Genomic DNA, 23,503 nt, shown 5'->3' with positions numbered 1-23,503 from the left:
GCAGCAGTCATCTTCTATACTTTATTAAATATCTGTCAATTATAAATATCAAGGTTTTACATTAATGTCAAGATAGTACATCAAAAATTCATGGAATATGTGACTTTTTTCAAGGGTATTTAATACTTAATGCATTTGTGTCATTTTTCTTTCTAGATATATTGACAGGTTTTATTAAGTGTTTGTTAGGGAGATTTCATTTTTACCAAGGGACTATAAAGAGAAGCTGCATACTAAATCAAATTCTTAATCAGAATATTGTTCTTTTTTGTGTGTCTTCAGATTCTTGTAATCTACAGGGTTTTTAAGTTACATAGTAAAATAGACCAAGTCAGAAATCTAACGTGATCAAATATGCTGACGTATCTTAACTTTAAAAGAGCTACTAGAATATTGTACCATGGAATGTTATAAATATGGTAATTACATATACTGGGATTTTATTCTGCCCTGTGTCTTTTAAGACCGTATATTTTGTCCTTTATTGTAATTTACTAGTGGTTTTATGTGAACTACATCTGGATGGTGTCCACATAGGGACACTCCCAAAGTTTCACAGATTTACAAACGGGGAAGGTGACAGATCATTTGGCAGCATCCAGGATCTTTGCCCCATGGGTTTGGTGTTCAGGTTGGCTGTTAAAGGGGGCTGCCTGTGTGAAATGAACAATTGGTCTCCCTGCAATCCGCTGATCTAATACACGTTTCCCACAGAGAGGACAATGACAACATGTGTGTATCTTGCATCCTTATGCTTATTTGCTCCAAGTTCGGCTTGAGGCTATAGGCTGGTGGTCCCAGAATGGGGTGTGGGCTGGAACTGGACACAGGGGCTGTAGCAGTCGCTTTTTGGCTGTTGAGCCCCCGCAGTGTCTGCGATGCTTTTTTCACTTCCAGTGCGTTATGACCACAGTCATTCTTACTCTTGGAAAAACAGCGTGTTCCGCTAAAGGCTGCTTTTCGAGGGGCAGGAGGAAAGCAGGAGAGAACAGAGGGGCCGGCCAGGGGTGTTCGCGTTCCCGGGCTGTCTCTCCTGCGGTGTGCCGGGCCGTTCGCTGACGCCGCCGGTGCTCGGTTCAGCGCGGGCCGGGCCGGGCCGGGCCGTGCCGTGCTGTGCCGTGCTGTGCTGTGCTGTGCCGTGCCGTGCCGTGCCGTGCCGTGCCGGGCCGTGCCGTGCCGTGCCGTGCCGTGCCGTGCCGTGCCGTGCCGGGCCGGGCCGGGCCGGGCCGTGCCCCGCTGTGCCGTGCCGTGCCGTGCCGTGCCGTGCCGTGCCGTGCCGTGCCGTGCCGTGCCGTGCCGTGCCGGGCCGTGCCGTGCCGGGCCGTGCCGTGCCGTGCCGGGCCGTGCCGTGCCGTGCCGTGCTGTGCCATGCCGTGCCGTGCCCCGCGGGCCGGCGGCGGGGGCGCGGGGCGGAGCGGTGCGCGGCGCCGCCGGCAGGGGGCAGTGCCGGCCCGCGCCCGGCGCACTGAGGGCCCGAGCGGGCTCCGGGGGCTGCGGGCCCACAGCCGCCGCGAAACGGGAGGCGCGCAGCGAGCCCGGCTCCGCACAGCGATCGCCGCGGCCCGGGGGAAACGCTGCTAAGGGAAACTTGAGGGGCTGGCACTCGCAGCGCTGGGGCTGTCTTTCGCCGCTTAATTGGTCAAGCTGCTGCAAAATAAACGTTAATAACACGCGCGATAGGAGTTGAAATTAGATTGTCGTGAATGAAAACTATAGGGAGGTTTTTGTTTGTAATAATTACAAGTTTCTGCATTCATTTCTTGGCTCGGGTCTGGGCTGTCCAGCAGCGAAGGTGCCTCCTGAAATGTCTCAGTTTGGGTCTCAGTCCTGGGCTTGTGCTGAATGTTTTTGTGGGAAGAAACAACTGTATAATGTGTAGCTACAATTAAATTCGAAGGGATTTGTTGTGCAATGATCGTGCCGTCGATGTGAGTGCAAATCATACAGAAACGTAGAATGCTGGGAAAAAAATATAAATAAAGTAAGGGGAGGGACAGGGGGCCCTGGAATCGTAACTTCAGCCGCGTTCCGGAGAAAGCCCATCGGAAGGGTTAACCGGAGGGGCTGAGGGAGAGCAGCCACCTGGGACCTCACACCCAATTGGCAGTCTTTTGTAATATATAATTTGCCTAAAATTGCGCGCTGAGCACAAGCTTTTGTTTTCTAATTGATTTACGGTTTGAGCCACTTTTACCTCATCCCCTACTGTCCTGCACACAGTGCCAGCAAGTACATTACAGTGAGAAATGATAAATTACCACGCACTTGTGATGCTAATGCATCAAGAGTAAAAAACTGCGTGCTACATGGAGCTTCATGCATTAAAAGCATCGCAAAGATAGAGCTATGCAAAAAATCATTTGTATCTTCTGAAATAACCGTTTGATCATTTGCTTCAAGTCGTCTCAGAGACCTAATTGAACCTGAAGATTAACATTTATGCTGCTATGGCTTTCCATTTGTGAATTGGAGCAAAGTTCTAAAGAAAATGTGTGAATGTGGGCTTAAAGCTACCTGTATTTTCGAGACTTGAAGTAAGTTAGTTAATCAGAAAAATAACAGGTATCAGGGCTTCTTAAAGCTTTTAGAAATTAAATGTTTGCTTGTTAATGAGAACTGCAGTATGCATTCTCAAATGACACGGCTCCACTTTTAGATAGGAGTGTGTGTAGATGGGTTAATGTAGATACTGCCTAATCAGTGTTTGTCACCAAAGCTATTTAAATATTTTAATCTGCTTTTGCTTCAGAGGTGTAGTGCAACTTCTACTTAATAATACTGTTACAGGTATCAAGGAAGAATTGAAAATCTTGTATAATATTTCTTGCGTTTGTGAAATACCTCACTGCTGTCACAGAGGAGAGGAAAATGTGGAAGCTGGTGAAAGCTAATGTGCACTTATTGTCTGATTTCTTTCCCCCACTGTGCATCAAGGGCTGGATTGTGTTTTACCTTTACATATTCAGTCCACCTTAAATTTTTTTTTTTTTTATTTTTGTACAATGTCTGTGGCTTCCAGTCTTGAAATATGAAGAAACAGATTTATGGCGGCTGCTGGGCACAACAAATTAAGTTGACAGTGATGTATGAGAGCATAATAGCATGATGATCCCTCTGTAGCGCGGCTGGACGCCTCCTGCTTCATTTGGCTCTTGTTAGGATCTGTTAGGCAGCTAAATAATGAAATTCTGCTGACTGATTTCTGATTTCTCTTTTCTTCCTCTTTTCACCTTTTTATGCAACTTGCATTTTGCAGACCCATCCTAATGCCAGCAAACTGCCCTTAAAGGATTCTTTCACCTATGATGACTACAGGTTGGTCTGTCTTTAATTATTTTTTTCTTTGTTTCTTTTCTGGTTTTACTGTGGTAAACTATGGGGCCCTGGAATTCTTCATTGGTGGGAAAGCCCTATTGTTACTGAAATGTTAATTGTAGGATTTGATACTAACACACTTTCTGAATGAAGAAGAAAGTGAAATAAATATGCAGATTTTAATTGTTACAAAGCAAGTCATTCATTATAAGCAGTTTGTTTAGCCAACTGGCACACACAGTCAGATTACTAAGGTTATTCCTTGTTTCTTAAGAAAATAATTCAGTTGACATGGCAGGAGTCCTAAGGTTTGGGGAAATTTTTTAAATCTCTTTCTTTTTTCATAAAAGGTTTTACCAGCACACACTAGCAAAAGTTAATATCTAGAGCTGCTGGTGTTGAACGGGAGAGCTGGAGAACGGAAGTTGTACACATGAAGCATGAGTGTCACTTGGAGGTGCTGTAAGGGGTGACAGAACTAAGATAAAAAGAATAATAATTAAGATAATGAGAGCTTTAATTCTGTTAAATGATTAAAATAGCATGAATAAAAGGCACTCAGGAGGGATTTTCTAGCCTAGTTGTACATGTGGGTAAGGCTATGAAAGTGGGATTTCCAAAGCACACCTCCTTCACTTAAAGGGTCACTGAGAAACACACCAGCTTACATGTGAAGTGGTCTAAAATTTTTCAGACAAATGACAACAATTAACAAGAAGCATACTGTTACTGTGTTTCAAGCAGTGTTTGTATATCAGAATTATCCACAATTTAATTTTAACTTTCTGTTTAGAAATTAGGTAGATTTCAGTTTGCCACTGTCTTTCTTAGCAGTCTAGTCTTTCTGAAGAAATCCTTCAGGAAGTCTAATTCTGTATATTAAGTACATGTTAATAGTGGAATTTGTGAGAATTAAAATTATTTTGACCTTCTCCTGGTGACATATTTTTTTCCCTCAAAAAACCCCACAACACATATATGTATTAAGGCCAGAGCATGGTGAAACTAAGATTCTTTTTTCCACTGGTGTTTAATATTAATTTTTGTCAAGTATAAAATAAAAAATGAAATTCTAGAAAATACTGAAATTTTAAGCTTTCCTGAAGATGTTTATGTTTGAAAAGATAGCAGCTTGCATTTTGTTTACTTAACCTGGCTCAGAAGGGTTTTGAATGATGTCCATGTGCTAAAAAACTACATAATACTCTTTGTATGGTTTTTACCTGGATATTTGTTCGGAATGTTGTGGGTTTTTTTCCTCTCAATTCTGTTAAGCAGAAAATTCAACAATACTGACCTAAGCCAAAAGCTTGCAAATTGAAGAGAAACACCAAAAAATCATCCATCTGTCAGGTGGTTGCACTGGTTTCTAGTTCATGCAGTACATAAGCTTTTTAGAGAGTGAGGGGGAAAATATGTCCTGGCTCTTAGAAGAGTTTGCACGTAGATGAGAGCTCCTGCTGCCCAGCAGGAAAACCTGCAGGAGCAGATGACCCTGGGTCTGGGATGTGTAGTGTGAGGTATGTTTGCAGGGAAGGGTTGGGAAGCAGAAGGTGACATAGGGAGTGGATCCTGGTTGGGGAGTGCAGCCAATGGAAGGTGTGAAGATTCTCTTGCAAACAGAAGAGGGATCACAATCCTGGTTTGGTATTTGTTCTGTGTGCGTGTCTTGGAAACCTGGGAGCTGCTGCTGCTCCTGCAAGTGATATTGCCTCCTACTGTTCCTATAGTCAGAGTGATCTTTAAGGAAACTAAGTTTGGAAACTCCCAGTCCAAAATATTGCTTCAGGTAGGGCTATGACCAATCACATTTTAGTGCTTTGAACTTTGACCATCTCATGTTTCTAACTCTTGCAGATGGGCAGTTTCCTCTGTTATGACACGGCAGAACCAGATTCCAACAGAAGATGGTTCCAGAGTTACACTGGCTCTAATACCTTTATGGGACATGTGTAATCATACTAATGGACTGGTAAGGATTTCTTCAGTGTTGCTGAAAGGCTTTAGGGTTTAAGTATTAAGTCTTTCAACTGCTTATACAACAGTTTGGTAACAGTTTAGTAACACTTTCCATTATGCTTCTTAAAACACAGGTATGTTATCTCCCCAAGAGACCCTAAAAAACTAATGTCTGAAAGAAATGTTTGTCAGTTCCTCAAATATCTTAAGATAGCTTTTCAGGGAGAGCTTTCTTCATCAAGAGAAAACTTTACAAGTGATTTGATACTTGTGTAAGGTTAGTACATGTAATGTACTTTTAAAAGTTTTCATTTATATTTTGTCCAGACAGGTCTAAATAGTCTCTTGACATGCTGCTTTGTTTCTGGTGGGCTGAAAAAGATGCACAGTACTGGACAAATTTGTTCTGAGAACAGAAAGCAGGCACTGATGGAGGTTGCCTCTTGTAGCTACTACTAGGGAAAGTGGTTAGAGATTTGCAACTAAGAAATACTGCCTGCTCTCCTAACCATGCCCAAAGAGCCTTGTTATAGAGATAGCAACAACAAGAACAAAGCCTAGTTCAACAAAAACAGTACATCTGTTACTACATCAAAAAAACAAAATGCAAAAGTACTACTTTAGGGCATATTAAACATTTAAAAGGTGACATATGTATATAGAAAGTCAGACCTGCTGACATTTTGGCTTACGTGCGCTGGTTCAGGGGATGATTCCCAATTTCATTAACAGACTGGTTAATGCTGAGGTGAGGAAATGGAAACCCAGAGAGGCTGGTTTATCAATGTTATTTAGTCATGCAGCATGTATGCTTCAAAAGTTACACCCCCTACATGTGTTTCCAGTAGATATTATTTATTGTAAGTGCTGGATATGACCAAGTGATCTGGTTCTTTTGTGGAGGGGTTGACCTGAGTGTTAGGACAGCAGTGTGTGTTAGTGCTGTTGATATAAAAAAAGTCTGTTTTAAATGAACAAACTGTAAAGCAAGTTGTTTTTCACTTGACATTTAGCTAATTTAGTGTTACTATGACTGTATCAATTACAGCTCCATAAGCTAGGTTACAAAGTTGCAAGTGTTTAGGGTTCATTATTTATTTATTTTACCGTATTGCAAAGTGATTACACGTTGTTCTTTAACAGTGATTCTTGCCTTTGCCTATTTGTTTTGCAATCTTACACTTTGATTTAGTAATAAAGTTCATATGAGAGTCTTCAGTATAAAGAAAATTGCTTAAAATTCAGAAATGTGTATTTTTGTAATATAAGTCATAGCTGCAAGCGTCAGTACTTCCTGTACCTTTTTCCTGCTGGGCATCTCTTTCAGATGCTTTTGCAAAGACTTGTCTGTATTCATTAGACAACTCTTAATGCATGCCTTCAAAGTTGGGATTAAAGAGGAAGAGAATCAAGGTTCTGTGAGGGAAAATTTAAGCAGCAGATATTTAAAGAGCAGCTATTTATGTTGTTTTACTCATTCAAACTTCTATTTAAATTGATAAAGTAATTTTTATTTTTATTATGCTGTTTAACAATGGGTTTGATATGGAGCCAGCCTCCTAATGCAGTAGTATATCAGGATTGGAAACATTTTTTTTTTATGCTGAAGTATATCCTAAAGGGCAAAGGGGGTTGTGCTGAACTTAAATATTTTGTATATATGTAAAAATTTCTGTCATTTATTTCATATTTCTACAGGAAATAATTTAAATGGATATAAATTCAGGAAGGATAGAAAACTGTAATATTGGTAATGGGCTAAGAAAAGCTACTAAAGCTGTTTCTGTTGTGTGCTAGTTGCCTTGTACTCTTAGAAATGGGGAGAGGGAGTGACTGCTCATTGTAAGCTGCCTATATTGAAGTTTATATTATTGTAGAGTGAGGTGAGAGTGGGCTCTGCTCTAATCATAGCACAATCCATTTAAAATACATGAAGGGAACTGTTGTTCATTGCAGGGAAGTAAGAAACAAAAGATGATACTGAATGCACCCCTGTCTAGTTTATTCCAAATGTAGTGCTGAAATACTTCTCAGGTCAATCAGCTACCATATATACATATACTACCCTGTTAGTGCTTTATTCCACAGGGCCCCTTTCCATGAGCTAGATAATAAAATGCTCTTTGGATTTTAACTGGAGCTAGGTCCATCCAGTGTTTTCTTGCTTCTGACACTATTAATTAGATCAACCTGCCTCTAAGAACTATTTCAAAATGGTTGTCTTCATGCATTTCTCATTGTTATTCTTTAGTGGGATTGTATTTTGACAGTCAGAGGTTGATTACCAGTTCTGACAGAGCTTTGAATAAGCTACATTCTGCCTGTTGGGCTGGGTCCATTCTTAATCACTGACCAAGCAGACTATTGCATGCTTTATACAAAACTTGAAATTCATGTATCAGTCTGCTTCAGAAATAAAACTGAAGGGATGCAATTTGTCAGCTATCATGTGGGAAGAGAAGTAAACACCCTGTTAATTCTCTTACGTGACTGCTATTAAAAGAAAGAGGAAACAGGAGTCTAGCACTCCATTATGCTTTATAGAAAAGTCTTTCAGAAGTGCTGCTGGGGTTTGTGTGTTGTTTTGAGGGGTTTTTTAAAGCAAAAATAAAAATTTAAAAGAAAGATCAGTACTCTAGTGTGGCATGCTTAAACTGACAGAATCCTCCTCTTAATGTATTGGAATTTCCCCAGTTTGTGCAAGCCTCCTATTCCACCAGAATTTCAAGATTGGATTGGAGTGGACTTTTCACGTTCAGAACTATTTCACGGAGTTTACACACTAAGAAAATTTCAGGACTGCTCAAGAGTTTCTTAGTTTTGGATGAAAAATGCAGTTTTTCGTAAGATGACTGTATTTGAAGTAGGAAGGTAGATTTCTCATCCTCTAGCATTTGTAACCTGCATTTCAGGGTAGGATAACTTTCTAAACCAAAGCTGTTAATTAAAATTGTGTGGTCCAAATTAGAGAATGTACAGGAGTTTCTGTGTTCAAGTACTGCAGCCTTGTTTCTCAGTAGGCTGTATTGCACGACTCTCATGTTCTTTACTGATCTCCACATGCCACAAACCTGTTAAACAGACCTGCAGTGAGGCATCCACACAGGGGAGGTTTCTGTAAGTGTCTGCAGGGCCAGGCTGCCCATGCTTGGGGCTGACATTTTGGATTTGCTCCATTTGAAAGCACTATTTTGGCTCACAAATGCATATTTAGTGATGCAAGCAGTGCAAAACTATTAATGTGTAAGCCATCAACCAAGCTTTTGAAATAATCTGAGGAGTTCTGCCTTTGGACAAGCTGTAATCCAAGCTGGGGGAATCAGTGTATACTGCAACTCATGTCAGTCAGCTTACAAAAAAGTATGTTTTCATTTTCAAAGGCTGAGAGAGAATCTTTGGCTTCTTCTAGGTTTTTCCCCAGGCCCAGAGCATATTTTTCCATAAGTTACTTCTGTCAGTACTGAACTCAGACTACCTACTCGTAAAAGTTGCTTTCTGATTTTTCAGCAGCTTATGTTCTATTCTGTGGCTGCATCTCTGGTCATACTATTCAAAAACATGCTGTTTGTCACTTTATAAAAATATTACATTTTTAGAATAGCTTTACTTGTTAGCGTGACCCCTTTACAGTTTAGTAATTGTTTTTGGGGAAGTACAGGTTTGTCAGGAGAGTTTATCCTCTTCCACTGCCAGCTACCATCACAAAAATCCTTTTAACGTTTTAAGAGTATTACTTAACTTTTAGATAAAGGGATTATTTTCAAGTAAATTATAATTCTCTGAAGATTGTATCCCCTAAAGATCCACAGTTATCTAATCCTTTTTCATTGAGAGATCAAAAATGTGTTGGCAGTTGAAGGATAAAGCACAGCATATAGAGCTGTCAGTGCCTTGCTCCCTTGGGCCTCATGGGAGTGACTGAAAGCTCCAGAACTTTATAACAAGCTGCTGGCTTTAGCATGGTACTTTGTCTGTGCTCTGTGGAGGGTACTTTCCTCAGAGCTTTCTGATCACTTCAGGTAAGTTCTTTCCTCCATTAGATTTCTTTAATGCAGAGATTTTTTTTTAAAGAAGAGATTGCTCAGGAATCACAAAGCAATCACTATCAGCTATATTCTGTTGTGCTGAGAAAGAAATGTGTGCAATTCCTATTGTTAATATTTATTTCCAATAGGAAAATTGGTCAGTGGTGGGAAAGAGAAATATAAAATGCTAAAGGTGCTTTTGTCACTTTTCCTGGATAGATCACTACAGGCTACAATTTGGAAGATGACCGGTGTGAATGTGTAGCGCTTCAAGATTTCAAGGCTGGAGAACAGGTAGTGTGAAGAGTTGTCTACATTATTGTTGTTTCATTGCATTCTGTGGACACTTGGTGACTTCTTAGAAAATTTTAATAAAGGAGTGGTGGGGATTAAACTCTGCTACATTTGAATTTTATTATGCTGAGCTAATTTTGAGTGAAAATGCTACCAAACTAAATACATGTACATTTTTCAGAGTATTTTCTATCACTTGATAGACCCCGACTGTAAGAGAGTTTTATTCCTCATATTTCATAGAACCAGTAGAAATATTTAATAATTGGTGAATGAACATGCACAGCCACCGAGTTTGGTGTTCTGGAAGAGCTTAGTAAAAGGCCATATCCAAAGGACCAAAGATAAATATTTTTTAGATTTGTCTGCAGTAGTGGATCATAGAGTCTTTTTTAACAGTGGTGTTTGTTTGCTTATGTTTTTGGTTAGTCTTCATTCATTTAAAAGAGGTGAATGCAGTACAGTTGCCAGTCATTTTAACCCATGCTGTTGTCATTGCAATGCTTAGTGGAAATGAGAAAAGGACCTGAAGAGGTACTCTGTCCCTTTCACACAGGCATGAGTGTATTCACCTCTTCATCCTGAGACAGCAGGACTGTCTTGCAGAGATGCATGGAACAGTTCAGAATCCAGTATTTTGATCAGAACTGCTCAAAACCAAAACTGAGTGTCCAAAGTAGTGATGCATTGAAGGCAGTGGTTCCAGGAGTGTGTCTGTGCTGTGCCAGCAACAGCCTAAACCCTCAGGTGGAGCAGCACTCCTTTTCTGACTACTGCCTGTGCAGTCAGCATGGCCAGACAAAGCCTTTGTCTGTGAAACATCCTGAAATGTTTTATAACTCAGCCTCTGAGCTATTACTTTTACTGTATTATTTTTCCAGTCTTACAATTTATAATATTTTGATTTTAATTTTTCTTATGTACTGTTATCTTTTTTTAACAAAGAAGTGTCTGGAATTTTTTCTTTTTTGAATACATCTTTCCAGAAGTGTATTTATCCTCATTGCTATGCTGGGGTTTACAGTGATTGTATATTTTTGCTCTCAGAATTTGTTATGGTAGTCAAATATTTTCTGTTTTTTTCCAGTTGTGGTGTGATGAGTTAAAAGGGGTCCACAGTTTTTCCAGAAGTGATCCAATTTATAATTTTCCACAGCTGGCAATGGATGTGTCACATAGCTGTTCTGGCTGCTGTCTCCATTTCAATTATAGAGGGTTCCTATATTTCAATTTTATTTTAGTAGTTTCACTTTGTCTGCTATTTATCAGGGAGTTTTTGAATTTCTGTGCAAACTTTAACTGTTAGTGACATCTTTAAAGCACTGTAATTATATCATGCTTCAGTCCTTTAATATACCATGCAGATGTTATTTCTTACAGTTTCAGCAGGATGAGTGTATGATCCATGCTTTTACTATTAAAAATGTTGGGCAGTAGAAGTCCACAAAGTCTGTCAAACACTGGCCTGAAGTAAAGCAGTTCTTACTCCGTTTAATTGGATTTTTTGTAAAATAGTCTTGGGGTGTAAGAGCATACTGTGTCTTGTGTGCATGATATGTGACTTTTAGTTTAATATGAGATATGTTGCAGTAGTTTTGAAACTTGAGAGGGTGAGCAACTCTTTCCTTACCCACTGCCTTGATATACCTAGGCAGGTCACATGTTCATCATGTGAGTCTGTTACAGTATAATGTTTACTATAATTCAATATCATACTTAAGCATTTAGTGCTTAGGATAAATAGTTCTAATACAAAATAGAAAACAGAGAAAGTAAATGGCATCATTGCTGTTACTGAGCCCTTTAGAGAGCGCTGTGTCTTTCTCTGTCAGCTAGAGAGGAATGGAAGTTTGCAAGCATCCAGAGCACTGCTGTACCCTGAGGTTGTGAAGGGAATTCTGTAACTGCTGGAACTTTTTTTTCTGATTGACAATTCTGTTATCAAACACAAATGGGAAAATATCCTCTTGATGTGGGAGAATACAATTGCTACTCTGACCTCTGGTCCCATGAATTTCATACTGCCTAGCCCTGAGTTAAATACATTCTGCAGGTTATATTTAGGAACTTATTTTTAAATGTGAATTAAAGTAACTATGTGCTTTATAGAAAAGAGTTCAGAGTAAAACAAAAATAAATACTGGCTGAACACAGCTCAGATCTCTCTGTATGATGTACTGTGGTATATCCATATCTTAAGGTAACATTTAAATGAAAGCAAAGTTGATCTATCTATCAGCAGTATAGTTTTGAGTGGACATTTGGTTCGGGAAAATGACTCCAGAAACACCATTTCTTTTAATGGGCTCTCCTTGTCTTCTGATTTTTTTAGGCTTTTTATAAGCCTTTGAAAACTTATTTCCGTATGCTGGTGCTTTATGACAGTGTGAGAAACCAGAACGTTTTCATTTTAAAATACAGAATAAGGATTTCTTCTTGCCTTTCAAAGTCTCTGTTACATGGATATGTTTGCCTCTACCTCTAACGTGTAATTGCCACTTTATATACAGCATTTGAGTCAATAGCAGAAAACAAAGCATGTTTCTTCATATAACCAAATATACCTTGTGCTCAGAATAGTAACTCTTTTAGAAAATAACTTTCAAATTATGTCAGTTTTGTGAGCTGATCTTAAGCTTTTTTTCCCATCCCTTCACTTCTCTTTTCATCCTTCTAGATTTACATTTTTTATGGCACTCGGTCAAACGCTGAATTTGTGATCCACAGTGGTTTTTTCTTTGATAATAATTCACATGACAGAGTGAAAATAAAGCTTGGCGTGAGTAAAAGTGACAGGCTGTATGCCATGAAGGCAGAGGTCTTAGCTCGTGCTGGTATCCCAACGTAAGTAAAACACAATGCCATGGGTTTTTAAAAACATTTCCAAAGTATATAGTGTCCAGAAGAGCATACATGAAGCTCTTCTGTGATAATTTTCTGAGGTGTAATATTTCTCCTGTTTATATAGCAAATTAAAATGATTGTAATAATATTTACAGAAGTTCTCTGAGCTATATTATCATCTAATTTGAACCATATATAAGAAAAAAAAAAGCCTTTGCATTAATAACCATTTGAACAAAAACAGAGTGAGGATTAATTTGAAGCAATCTGTGGTTTTACTTTCTTTCCTACCCCTTGCAGACATACTACAATGCTCAGGATGTGAATCACAGCATTTTCCTTTAGTCATTTCAGTCCAGAGGGTACTATTAGGAGCAGCAGACATGAAACATTGCATTTTCATGAATTTATTATGAAAGCTGTATAAAATAATCTGAAGTGTAAAATTGTAGAGATAATCATTCTTTTCAGATGCAGGTTAGGGAAGCTTTTAAGTTTGAGCTAATATTACCTAATTTTTTTTAAAGTTACTTTTGTAGCAGTACATTTGTTGTATACTTTATGGTCTTCTGTGTTGAGATAAGTTCAATGATATGATGATTGGACTTGTATTTACTGTTCTTGTTTGATTGTTTCTTTTATTAGTTCAAGTGTTTTTGCCTTGCACTCCACTGAGCCTGCAATCTCTGCCCAGCTTTTGGCTTTCCTTCGAGTGTTTTGTATGAGTGAAGGTAGGATATTTTATGAAGATAACCTAATTTATGTTTGTCTTGTTGTGGGGATGTTTGATTTTTGTTGTTGTTATTAATGTAGGAATGTGATAGACATTTATATAAAACATTAAGATGGAAGATCAGAGAAGTTGAGTTTAGGTTAAATAGGAATCTATGAGCTACTGAGAACCCCAATCTTTGGCCATGTCATCTGAGAGAATATTTCAGTAACTCTAAAAGCATGAGATGATTCACTTTTTTATTTCCTTTAATGTCCGAGACTCTTGTGAATGAGTGAGCTTTGGAGTTTGATCTCTAATTCTTAAGTTTCAAAATAGTTTGCAGAACGAGATCATGCAAGACCTAGGGGTTTACATGCTTAAAATCACAGCATATTAGCCATGACCACTGGAATCATTTAAGTATTAAATTGGAATAGTCTGTACTGTAGAGGAAATATGGAAGAGACATTTTAAACTTGAGTATTTTCTATATTTTAGTAATTTGTAATCGAAATATTCAATATTTTGGTAATTGGTAATCTAAAACAAATTTCTCTATTTGCAGACTGTCTTTCTAGTGCTTCTCTTCTATTACTTTTATTTGTGGGGCAAAATATGTGTACAATTAATAAATATTAACTTTATTTGTGCATGTGAAGCTTCTCATTAAATGCTTATAATAGCTCCTTGCTGGTTAGGTGGAGTTTTGAAGGTTATGGATGTGACAGTTTGTCATGACAGTGAGAGAACTCCCTTGCAGTTAAGAATACTGTGCAGATGATGTGGATTTTTTGTGCCAGCAGGAACACCGAAGTAGCTGAGTTTTTGCATGTGGTCTATTTGCTATATTTAATAAAACCAATGTAACTTAGTGTCATGCTTTCACTTCCTCCTGTCATCCATCTTTTAGAACTTCCTAAGAAATTAGAATGTACCAGAACAGTTCAGTTGGAGGGGACCTACAATGTCCATCTATTCCAATTGCCTGATACTTCTGGGAAGTAAATTCAAGGGAAGAAGATTTTAGGAGGCTGATGAGGGAGTGAATTTTAGCTTGGAGAGGAAAATATAGCTAATTGCATTTCTCTGATATATGATTGTACTCCATTTATTTATATGTCTTAAACACTGTTTAAGAAAACTGTTTATTGAGAAACTACATGCAAGCTCTTGGTGAAGTTTGTGATAACTGCTTTGCAGTAGTCAAATTTATTAACTAAAGGTTTAATGAAATTTATGTAATATCAAGGAGTTGATTAAATGTTTCCTGCTCTGGGGTTTTGATGGACGTCCTTTCTGACCAGCTGTAGGAAGTTTCTGCTACTGAAAAAGATTACCAAAACAATCGGAAAAAGAATTCCATTGCTATTTGCACACTGTCTGGCCTGTTCCTTTTATTCTCAAAAAGTTCATTGAGCTCTTTACACATTTACTCACTTTCATTTATGAATGATTTTACAAAACATTCTGTTTCAGTGACACAGATTTATGCTGTGTATGAGAGGCTGTGATATCTAAAGTATCTTTATTTCCAAGTGGAGAGAAGCCCATTTTCTGCTGACCTCAAGACTTCCAGTTGTCTCTTTGAGAGAAATCCTAGAAAAAAGCAGCGTATCTGATAATTCTTCTTTGAGGAGAGGGTTATTTTTTGTTATCTGCTCAAAGATACATGATTGAAAATAAATCTTTCTGCAGTTTGTCAACTGACAAAGTGAATGATGAGATTGTTTTTTAACAGATTGGTTTTATACTTATTGCAGAAGAGCTGAAGGAGCACTTGATAGGTGAGCATGCGATTGGCAAAATCTTCACTCTGGGGAACTCTGACTTTCCTGTTAGCTGGGACAATGAAGTTAAACTGTGGACATTCCTGGAAGCCAGAGCATCCCTTCTTTTGAAAACCTATAAAACAACTGTGGAGGTAAAATTATCATTATGTGTAATTTAAATGTCTGAATTCTTCTGTGTGTTGTGATTGTAGGAAAAGATATTTTGTGCTCCATCTTGTCTTTGCAAACTTCAATCTGAGTGTTAGTACATAATTCATTCTGTACTTTTTAAGTGCAGAAACAGTTTTGCATTATCTAAGGAAAATCAAATAAGATTGCAAAAAAGAAAATTTTGTTAATGTAATTTTATTAATGTATTTTCCTTTGATTCTCCAAGTAGAGACTACCTGCTTTTTTCTCTGCAAATAAGATGGGGAATCAGTTTCAACTTGTTGTCTATTAGTTGCCTTCTCCAGACTGCAAAGAAACTTGCTCCTATTGCAAATGTATAAGTGAACCTACATGCTGCATGTATTTGTGAAGTAACCTGACTGTGCTTGTCATGCAGACTGATTTCTTTGCAGAAATTTTGGGCTTTTTTTATGATTTCATGACAAATTTCACCTGGAACTCCTTGCAGTCCCCCCTGATGTCCATTTGGCTCCGTCTGCAAAGCCTGGCATCACTTCCTGCTCAGAGAAAGAGATGAGGTGAGGGGCTGCTTTGTTGTGTTGGGTGTTAGTAACAGACTTGCTTTTTCTTTTCTAACAGGTCGATAAGTCCTTCCTGGAGACTCAGGACCTCACTCCACATGCGATAATGGCCATCAAACTGCGCTTAGGTGAGAAGGAGATCCTGGAGAAGGCCGTGAAGAGCGCGGCTGCCAGCAGAGAGTATTATACCAAACAAATGGCAGAGGGAGCTCCCCTTCCAAAGTATGACAAGGGCCATATTGCCTTGTTGGAGAACACTGTGGCAGACTCTAGGCTCCCTATTGTCTTGAGAAACCTAGAAGATGTGGAAGAGCAAGGGGACTTAAAGATCGATGAAGCCATTGATGCTGAAGTCACAGAGAATGGGTTTGTAAATGGTGAAAACTCTTTATTTAATGGGACCAAATCAGGAAGTGAAAATCTTAGTAAAGAGAAAAGCAACAGAGGGACTGAAGATGCCAAAGAATCTTCTTCAGAAAGTACTGATGAGGTTAAAGAATAGTCCTAAAATTTTGCTTTCTTGTGAAATTAAACTAGCTGAAGTTTATCAACAGTGCATTTATGTTGGTGTGTTTCTTTGTTAACATTTCTCTTTCTGCAGAGAAAAATGGTTTTGCTGCTTTATATAAAAATGAATTTTTAAGTTATTTAAAAGATTTAGCATCCCTTTTCAATTAAGATTGCCATCTTGCTTTCAGGCAAAAACTGGGGAAAGAGGTGCCTTTGGAAGATTTTGCAGCCCTTTGTTGAACCAAATGTATTTTCTTCCTGGGGAAGAATTAAGCTCCTCTATCTGCTGCGCGTTTGTTGTTCTGTCACTCTGACTACTGAAATTAAAAGCTTGCTCTGCCTCCTGCCAAGAAAAGCAGAAGGCAGTACTGACTCGGTATTCAGCATGAAGGTAGGGGAGCAGTGCAGCAGAAAACTGAATGAGAGGATCAGAAACTTGGGAGACTGGAGGAAAACCTGTTTAAAATCAGGTGTGCCAGTCCAGAAAAAGGTAAGGTGGCAACCTTATGATTGGTAGTTTTCAATGTCAATGAGAATCCAAATTGTATACACTTAAAGTGATCTCTGAAGATTTCAGTTTACTTTGCCTTTTGTTTACTGTATAAAATATCTTTCTTCTTCAGTCAGAGTTAGGCTGCTACAATACAACATTCACAAACTTTTAAAGGCTGACTACTTTTTATTTTGAGGCAGTAGTTTTTATTTACAAGGTTGGCAGAGCTACTGGAGATTTTGAAAGCAGATGGGCCAAGCCACAGCTTTAAACTGATCAAAGTGAAGTCACTTCCCAGCTTCTTCAGGTTTTCACAACGAGCTAGAGATTTTTCAAAGCTACACTTCTGATGAAACCATTATTAAAAGGAAAATATTAATAATGTTCTTGTCTGCTACTCCTTCATTTCTGTGTTGTTGAATGTAACATTGAATGTCACATGGTAACCTGCTCTTACTCGATCTTTTGGTTAAGATATTAATTGGTCCTGCTTCCTTCAAAGGAAATGGCAAGGAGGTTTTTTTGGCCCAAGTCCAAACCACAGCCAAGTCTGCAGTGGTTTTTGCCATTTAGATTGTGTCTTCATCTGATGCACATTTCTTGGAATACCTCCACAACTTAAGCAGGTCTACTGTCACCAGCAGTTTTGGTCACCGTCATAGTATGTGTTTGAACTTCTGGGCGAAACAATACAATCCTAGCACTGTGCAATATCAGAACAAGGGTAATTCCATGGCTTGACTTTGAAATTACCAGGGTATTAGGAGGAGAGGAGAGCAGAATGTTTTTATTTTGTGGATCGATTCAGAGGAGTATAAAGTGGTTTAATTCTGTTCTCAACATTAAGGACTTTGTCTTTTACTTTTGTATCCTTGGATTCATGATAATGGATAGAATGGAAAGCTTGGACAGTTGTTTAAAGCTCAATAGAGGTTGCAAACTGCTCATCTAAGATCAGTTGCAGTAAAACGTCTTTTGGCACATTCATAGTTTTATTAGACTTTGCTTCTTTTATACTGCAACTTGGAAAATGTGGTTTTGCATCAATCTTTGGTGCAATACACGTTTAAGTAGTGACTTTCAGGTCATCATAGAAGTTCTGGTGTTCAGCTAGTATCAGTGCGGGGAAAATAGAAAAAATAGTTTTTTAAAAAATATTTCACTAAGAATGGCATGTTGCCATTGCACCTTGGATATTGCTTCATCACTAACAAGATGCTGGACCAGTATTTTTGTAACTATATGCTGCCTTTGGTAGAATGTTATGGAATTGTTGTCTCGACAATTTAAATGTCACACAAGAGTCATTACAATTTGGTTTTTATTAGGACCAATACTCCATTTCTGTTTCTGCCACTTACATTGCACAACATTGTACTAGATACTATGATGCAATTCTGAAAGTAGCCTTCCCTGAAAATTATAACTGTAATTCAGAATTTAAATGCTTTGATTCAATCTGATACACTGTATTTTGTTCCAGTATTTGCTAATATCTATGGCTTAGCAAAGCTTGTGGTCACCACAGGACAGAATGTGTGGGTTTTCTTGAATAAAATATAGTTCTACCATGTCTTCACTAGTGAGTGTATTATACAAACAAAACCTCTACTTGCTACTGACTGCTGTATCTTTGGGGGTCTCTGGGGAGAGGAATATCTGTTCAGGTGTACAGATAAAGATTAAAGGACAAATAGCTGGGGAAAAAAGAAAAAGGATTCTAGTAAAAGAAAGGGAAAGTGTTCTACTGAGTGCATGGTCAAATTCTTACTCTTCATCTGTTAGTGTTATTTAGAAAAATGTTACACGCAATAAAAATAGTGAGTAATCTAATTTTGTAATTTGCATTTTTCCTCTATGCATGTAATGGTTCCTTCAGAAGCACTAACCTAAAACTTAAGCTTTCGAAAACTGAGGTGGAAACAAAAAAAATTGGCACTGATGAGCCCTTATTACCATCTGTCATGAAAACAGACCTTTCAAAGCATTTTAAAGTTAACTTTCTTCATAATGTTTGGTTAAGAGGCTGTTCACACTAATCCCAGGCTAAATGCCAAATCTTGCTTCTGTTTAGCTATCTAAAGTATTCCTGTAAGAAAGACATCACTTGCATTTCTCGGACTGTTCTCCAAAAGCAAAACAAGGGAAAAAAAGCCTTTTGAATTTTACATGAACCTACCTACTGATGAATCATTTCCCTAACAACCTGTAACTAGTTTGGGTCTGTGCCATGAGGTGATGTCCATATTTCCATCTCGATAAAGTCAAATATACAAAATTGAGCAACAACTGCCAGCCTGAAAAATGTTTTTTAAGTGTAAATGCAACTGTAGCTTAAGTGCTGTCATGAGTGAAGGAGAAATGAGAGCCTTCTGGCTGGGGAGGTGGGATGGTTTTTATTCTTGGCTAGAATAAATATTCTTTGCCTCAGACATCGTTATAAGGTGGTATGTACAGAAAATCTGTGCAACCCAACAGTAGCTGCCTTCTTGAGGCTGATTTTCCTTTAGGGACGAATGGTCATCATGGAGTCATGAAACTTGCATGATTCAAAGATATTCTGGAAGATTTATGTTACAAAATCTCCTCTAGTTCACATGCTTAAAAACAGTATATAGTATCCACTGCTGCCCCTTATCTCTCCCTCATTTTATAGAAAGGCATGTGAAGTAATTATGAAACAATATTTGAAGTATTTCAATCAGACAAAAGAAAGGTGCTCCCAAAGTCTGCTCTTCTTTCCTGATTTTATGGACTGAAGCTCAGTCCAGGTATTTCTTATAACTCTGTTCCAAGCAGGAGTTTTCAGTAAAAACATTGCTCTACCAAATTTATCTGATGAAGCAATACCCATCCCTTTTCCTCTAGAAGATTTTTAACTGATCCTTGTTGAAGTCAGATATGAGCACGTGGTTTTCACGTAATAACCGTCTATATTTAATAGTTCTCTTCTATCGTGTTTCCTTCTTTGCATGCACTGCATGCTGTGCAAAGTAGAGCACATAAATTGGTGACTCACGGTTAGAAGAGCTTTCTTAGCATTTTGCAGGTTCTACATCTATTTCCTAACAAATGCCACAAGTTTGGAAACCATGTGGAGGATTTTTCAGTTAAAATTAAAAAAAAAAAAAAATCACAAAAAATTCAGTCCATAATTAAGAAAAAAGAAAACCACAAATATTCCTGGTTTCTGGACCTGGTGTAATTTTTGATCATGAAAGATTAAGCTAGATAAGAGAGGAAAGTAAGGACATGTCCTTTCCTAAGTGGAAAACAGGAGCTGGACAAGTGAACAACAGCTGCTTTGTCTGGGAGGCAGGGGTTGCTGTTCTGAAGAAGAGAAAGTTTGGGAATTATTTCAGTGAGTGTTCAAAATGATCTCAAATTAGTTCTGTAATTGCTGTGAAATTTCACAGTTAGGCAAGAGCTTCACTATCTAGGAACAGGTGAACACACATGGATCACAAATTGTGTTGAACTGGCAGAGAAAAGCAGCTGTAAGTGGCTGCTGCCTTGTCAGTGCAGTGCTGGGATAACCTCAGGGAGCCTGGGTTGGAGTTACTGCTGTCCATTAACTGCCCCTCTGCCACTGTGGGACAGCTGCTCAGTAGTAAGAGTTAAGGAAAGGCTTTGCAAATCCAGCATGGAAGGACTAGACAAAGCCACAGGGAGCAGTAAGGAAATAGAGGATAGTGTTGTATTCAGGTCAGTCACCTGAAAGAATGTGTCTAGAATTAGGGACCTGCATCCACGTGTTTTTTTGTGTATAGCACTATTTTATTATTTGAAGTTGATCAAGCACAGAAGAAGCTTCTGAACCTGAGTCTTCTGTCTTCCCAATCCAGAGAAACCAGACAATCATTTTCCAATTAAATCCAGTTCAGACACGGCAAAATAGTTGATGCTGAGCACCACATCTTGTGCCTTTGAGCACCTTGATGTGAATCGGAGTGCAACAGATCTGTAGCCCTTTGAGACTTGACTGTGCTTCTTCAGAAAGGTGCTTAAAATCTGCATGAGTATAGGGAATAGAATCTTGCACGTGAGTAATGTTGGTTTCACAGCTGAGTCACCATTACTTAAGCCCAGATTCAAATGCCATCACCACTAGATAACTGAACTTAAACAGTGGTATTTTATTTAAGTTTACTGTTTTTAAAAAATGGGCTAACTTGCCAGCCCTGAATGCACAAATCAATTGTCCTTTGAATAGGATTAACAAGGTCAAAAAGCAAGTTTCCAGGTAAAATGCCATGTGTGGCAAACACCAAGAGTAGCTTCATTCCAGCTTGCAGCCTTGTTTCATTTACACATATTACTGACCAGGTACCCTCTTGCTTTGTGGGGCAACCTGCTTGTTCCCTAGATGCATTTCTATCCATGGAGAAATGTGGGCTATCCTCTAGGCCAATTCATCAGTGTTTGACATGGTGCTGTGGAAGTCAGTAGATTTCACATTGTTACTGCTACCTTGGACCCATGCAAATGGAATCTTTCTTTCTTTCTTTCTTTCTTTCTTTTAGCTTTCTTTTTGCAAATGCCATTTGATTTAAATATGCTGTGGTTTATTGTCGTATTCGCAGAAGTTGCCTGTTCCTCCTATGTAAGGCTGAAATTTGGAAACTGTGTAGGTGTCCTGCATCCAGCAACTGTTTCATGATAGGGGTTTAAGAGAAATTCAATTCCCTTTGCTTTATTCCACACTGGTTCACTGCTTTCAGTAATGTTAATACCTCAGCCAAGGCTCCTAATTTCAGCACTAGTAAGTGGGCTTGTATACAGATTTGTGGTCCAAAGGTATGAATAATGTGCTTTAAAACTGAATCTCCATGCTGAAACAGGCAGGCACAAACAGCCTCCTATGAACTGCAAAGGAATTTTTAGATTGCCTTGAATATCTGTAAGTCCCACTGCCTTGCAGCAATTAATTCAAGTGATTGGATGCTAGAAATGGTTTATTATAATTGCACACAGGTAGTAATTTATTAGGGTGGCTGTTTCTTTTGGCATATGTCAAGAAGGTCAGAGTTTAGGCTTTTTTGGACATTAACCTAGTCTTCTGAAACTCTGAAGTTCCACTTTTTGGTCATTAATTTTGTACATGCTGAGATTGTGACAATTAACCCACTTAATAAAGGTCAAGTTTCAATTTTTTCCAATTTCTGGAACACTTAACTTTATTCCTTCTTGAAAATGGGCAGATACAGAATGATAAATAGTTATTAAATGAGAACGAAGATGTAGTTCTGCTGTCAAGATACTATTGAATGGTTAGTAACAAAAGGACCAGAACTGCTATGAATTTGAAATAAAAGGAGTAGCATAGATCAAACTACAGGTAAATGAAATAGAAAAGTGTACATCACAGTGAGCTGCCTAAAGTCATTTCTACACATGTTAACTTACTATACCTAAGCTTCCAAATTATGCAAATGCATAATTTGTCCCTTTAATTATTTTCATGTACATATGTGATTTTTCCCACAGCTATAAAACAGCATCAAACCACAGCTGAAAGGCATAAACAAGCAAAGTGAGTAAGGAAATGGTGGTGGTATTTTCAGGTGACCAAAACCTAGTTAGACTGCATTCTTTAATAATACCTGGATTTAAGGAGCCACAATATTAGGTAAAAATAAACCGTTCTGTGTAGCAGCATCAATTCCTAAAGGCTATACTGGCATGTTGTGTCTCTCAAGCTATCACTTAAAAATTACTTCTGAAAAATATCTATCAAAAAGCATATTTGTTCATTTTAAATTGTATCATCCGTTGAAGAAACGTCTGCAGATGAATCAGAAGTAGTCATTTGCTGTGTTAATAAAATCATTGTACCTTTATTAGTATGTCAGCACTGAGTGATGTTTGAAAACCTATTTTTCACATTAATTTTTGAAGTTTTTAGGTATTGACTAAGACAGTGAGTCCTCCTGGAATATTACAGCAGCAGTTTATAGGTCAGCGCTGAACACTTCAATGCAGGAATGACACACCAATCTTTCAAATAGTAAGAAGCTGTAGAATGAAAATAATAGTGTTTCCTGTATAATTTTTTCATTAAGTAGTACAAGTACTACTACCCAAACATAAGAAATGGTGGTATCATTTTCACGAATTCTCAGTCCTGTGCTGCTGAACAGGCTCACTTCAAGTACAGGGACACAAACTGTCCAGCACTGTTAACGTGCACCAATGTCATTGCACAACATTCATATTCAAATACCATCGCTCAGGATTAGATTATATTATTTCCCCCTGGAAAAAGAGTGCACAGTTTGGCATAATCTGGCTTATTTTTCACAGGAGAGGTCCAACTGTTGCCTTTAAAATTCCTGCCTTGTTCCCAGAGGTTTTTACGCACACACACACACACACTCTTCAGGTACTCCCTGCCCTTCCTCCCTTTGAGAGGAGTTATTAACCTGTGCTAATGCTGTCTAAATGCTCACTAGCTGGTAGCAATACTTCTGGGATGGATGATTTAGAGCCACTTGATTCAAAACATTCTCAGCTAAAGCTAAGTAATCATTTCAACTGATCAAATATCGTCTGCTGTGAGAAGCAAATACAAAGCACAATGATAGTTATCTAGTTTACTCCCAGCAAAGCATATTAATCTTTTCTTTGGATTTTACTTTTGGGAGTAGTAATATCCTCTGGCAGGACAATTCTGTTATCTTCAGCTAAGTTTCCAGAAGCAGCAGCATTTTTCCTCAGCAAAATTAGGTTCAACAGGTAGAATTTCATCCTAAAATGGTGTGCAGTCTTGAGGTGGACCTCATGCCTTTGCAGTAGGAGAAATTAGCTAGTATTTTCTTTCTCTTTATTAAGAAAGCTATTTTTGTCATCCATATTGGGCAACTGTA

At 38.4% G+C, this 23,503-nt stretch overlaps 1 protein-coding gene across 2 annotated transcripts in view; it reads left to right on the top strand.

The window, feature by feature from the left end:
* Positions 1-18,212, top strand: part of SETD3 (SET domain containing 3, actin N3(tau)-histidine methyltransferase) — a 62,509-nt gene extending 44,297 nt beyond the window's left edge. For both annotated transcript variants that reach the window (XM_066321848.1, XM_066321849.1), the window contains 7 exons: positions 3,257-3,315; positions 5,173-5,287; positions 9,519-9,593; positions 12,271-12,437; positions 13,083-13,168; positions 14,913-15,073; positions 15,693-18,212. In XM_066321848.1, coding sequence (XP_066177945.1) covers positions 3,257-3,315; positions 5,173-5,287; positions 9,519-9,593; positions 12,271-12,437; positions 13,083-13,168; positions 14,913-15,073; positions 15,693-16,136 — 1,107 coding nt within the window. In that variant the 3' untranslated portion in view covers positions 16,137-18,212. The remainder of the gene's footprint in view (positions 1-3,256; positions 3,316-5,172; positions 5,288-9,518; positions 9,594-12,270; positions 12,438-13,082; positions 13,169-14,912; positions 15,074-15,692) is intronic.
* The last annotated feature ends 5,291 nt before the right edge of the window (positions 18,213-23,503 follow it).

This window comes from Sylvia atricapilla, chromosome 6 (assembly GCF_009819655.1).
Source record: "Sylvia atricapilla isolate bSylAtr1 chromosome 6, bSylAtr1.pri, whole genome shotgun sequence".
Lineage (NCBI taxonomy): Eukaryota > Metazoa > Chordata > Aves > Passeriformes > Sylviidae > Sylvia > Sylvia atricapilla.
This window is presented reverse-complemented; position numbering and strand designations above follow the sequence as displayed.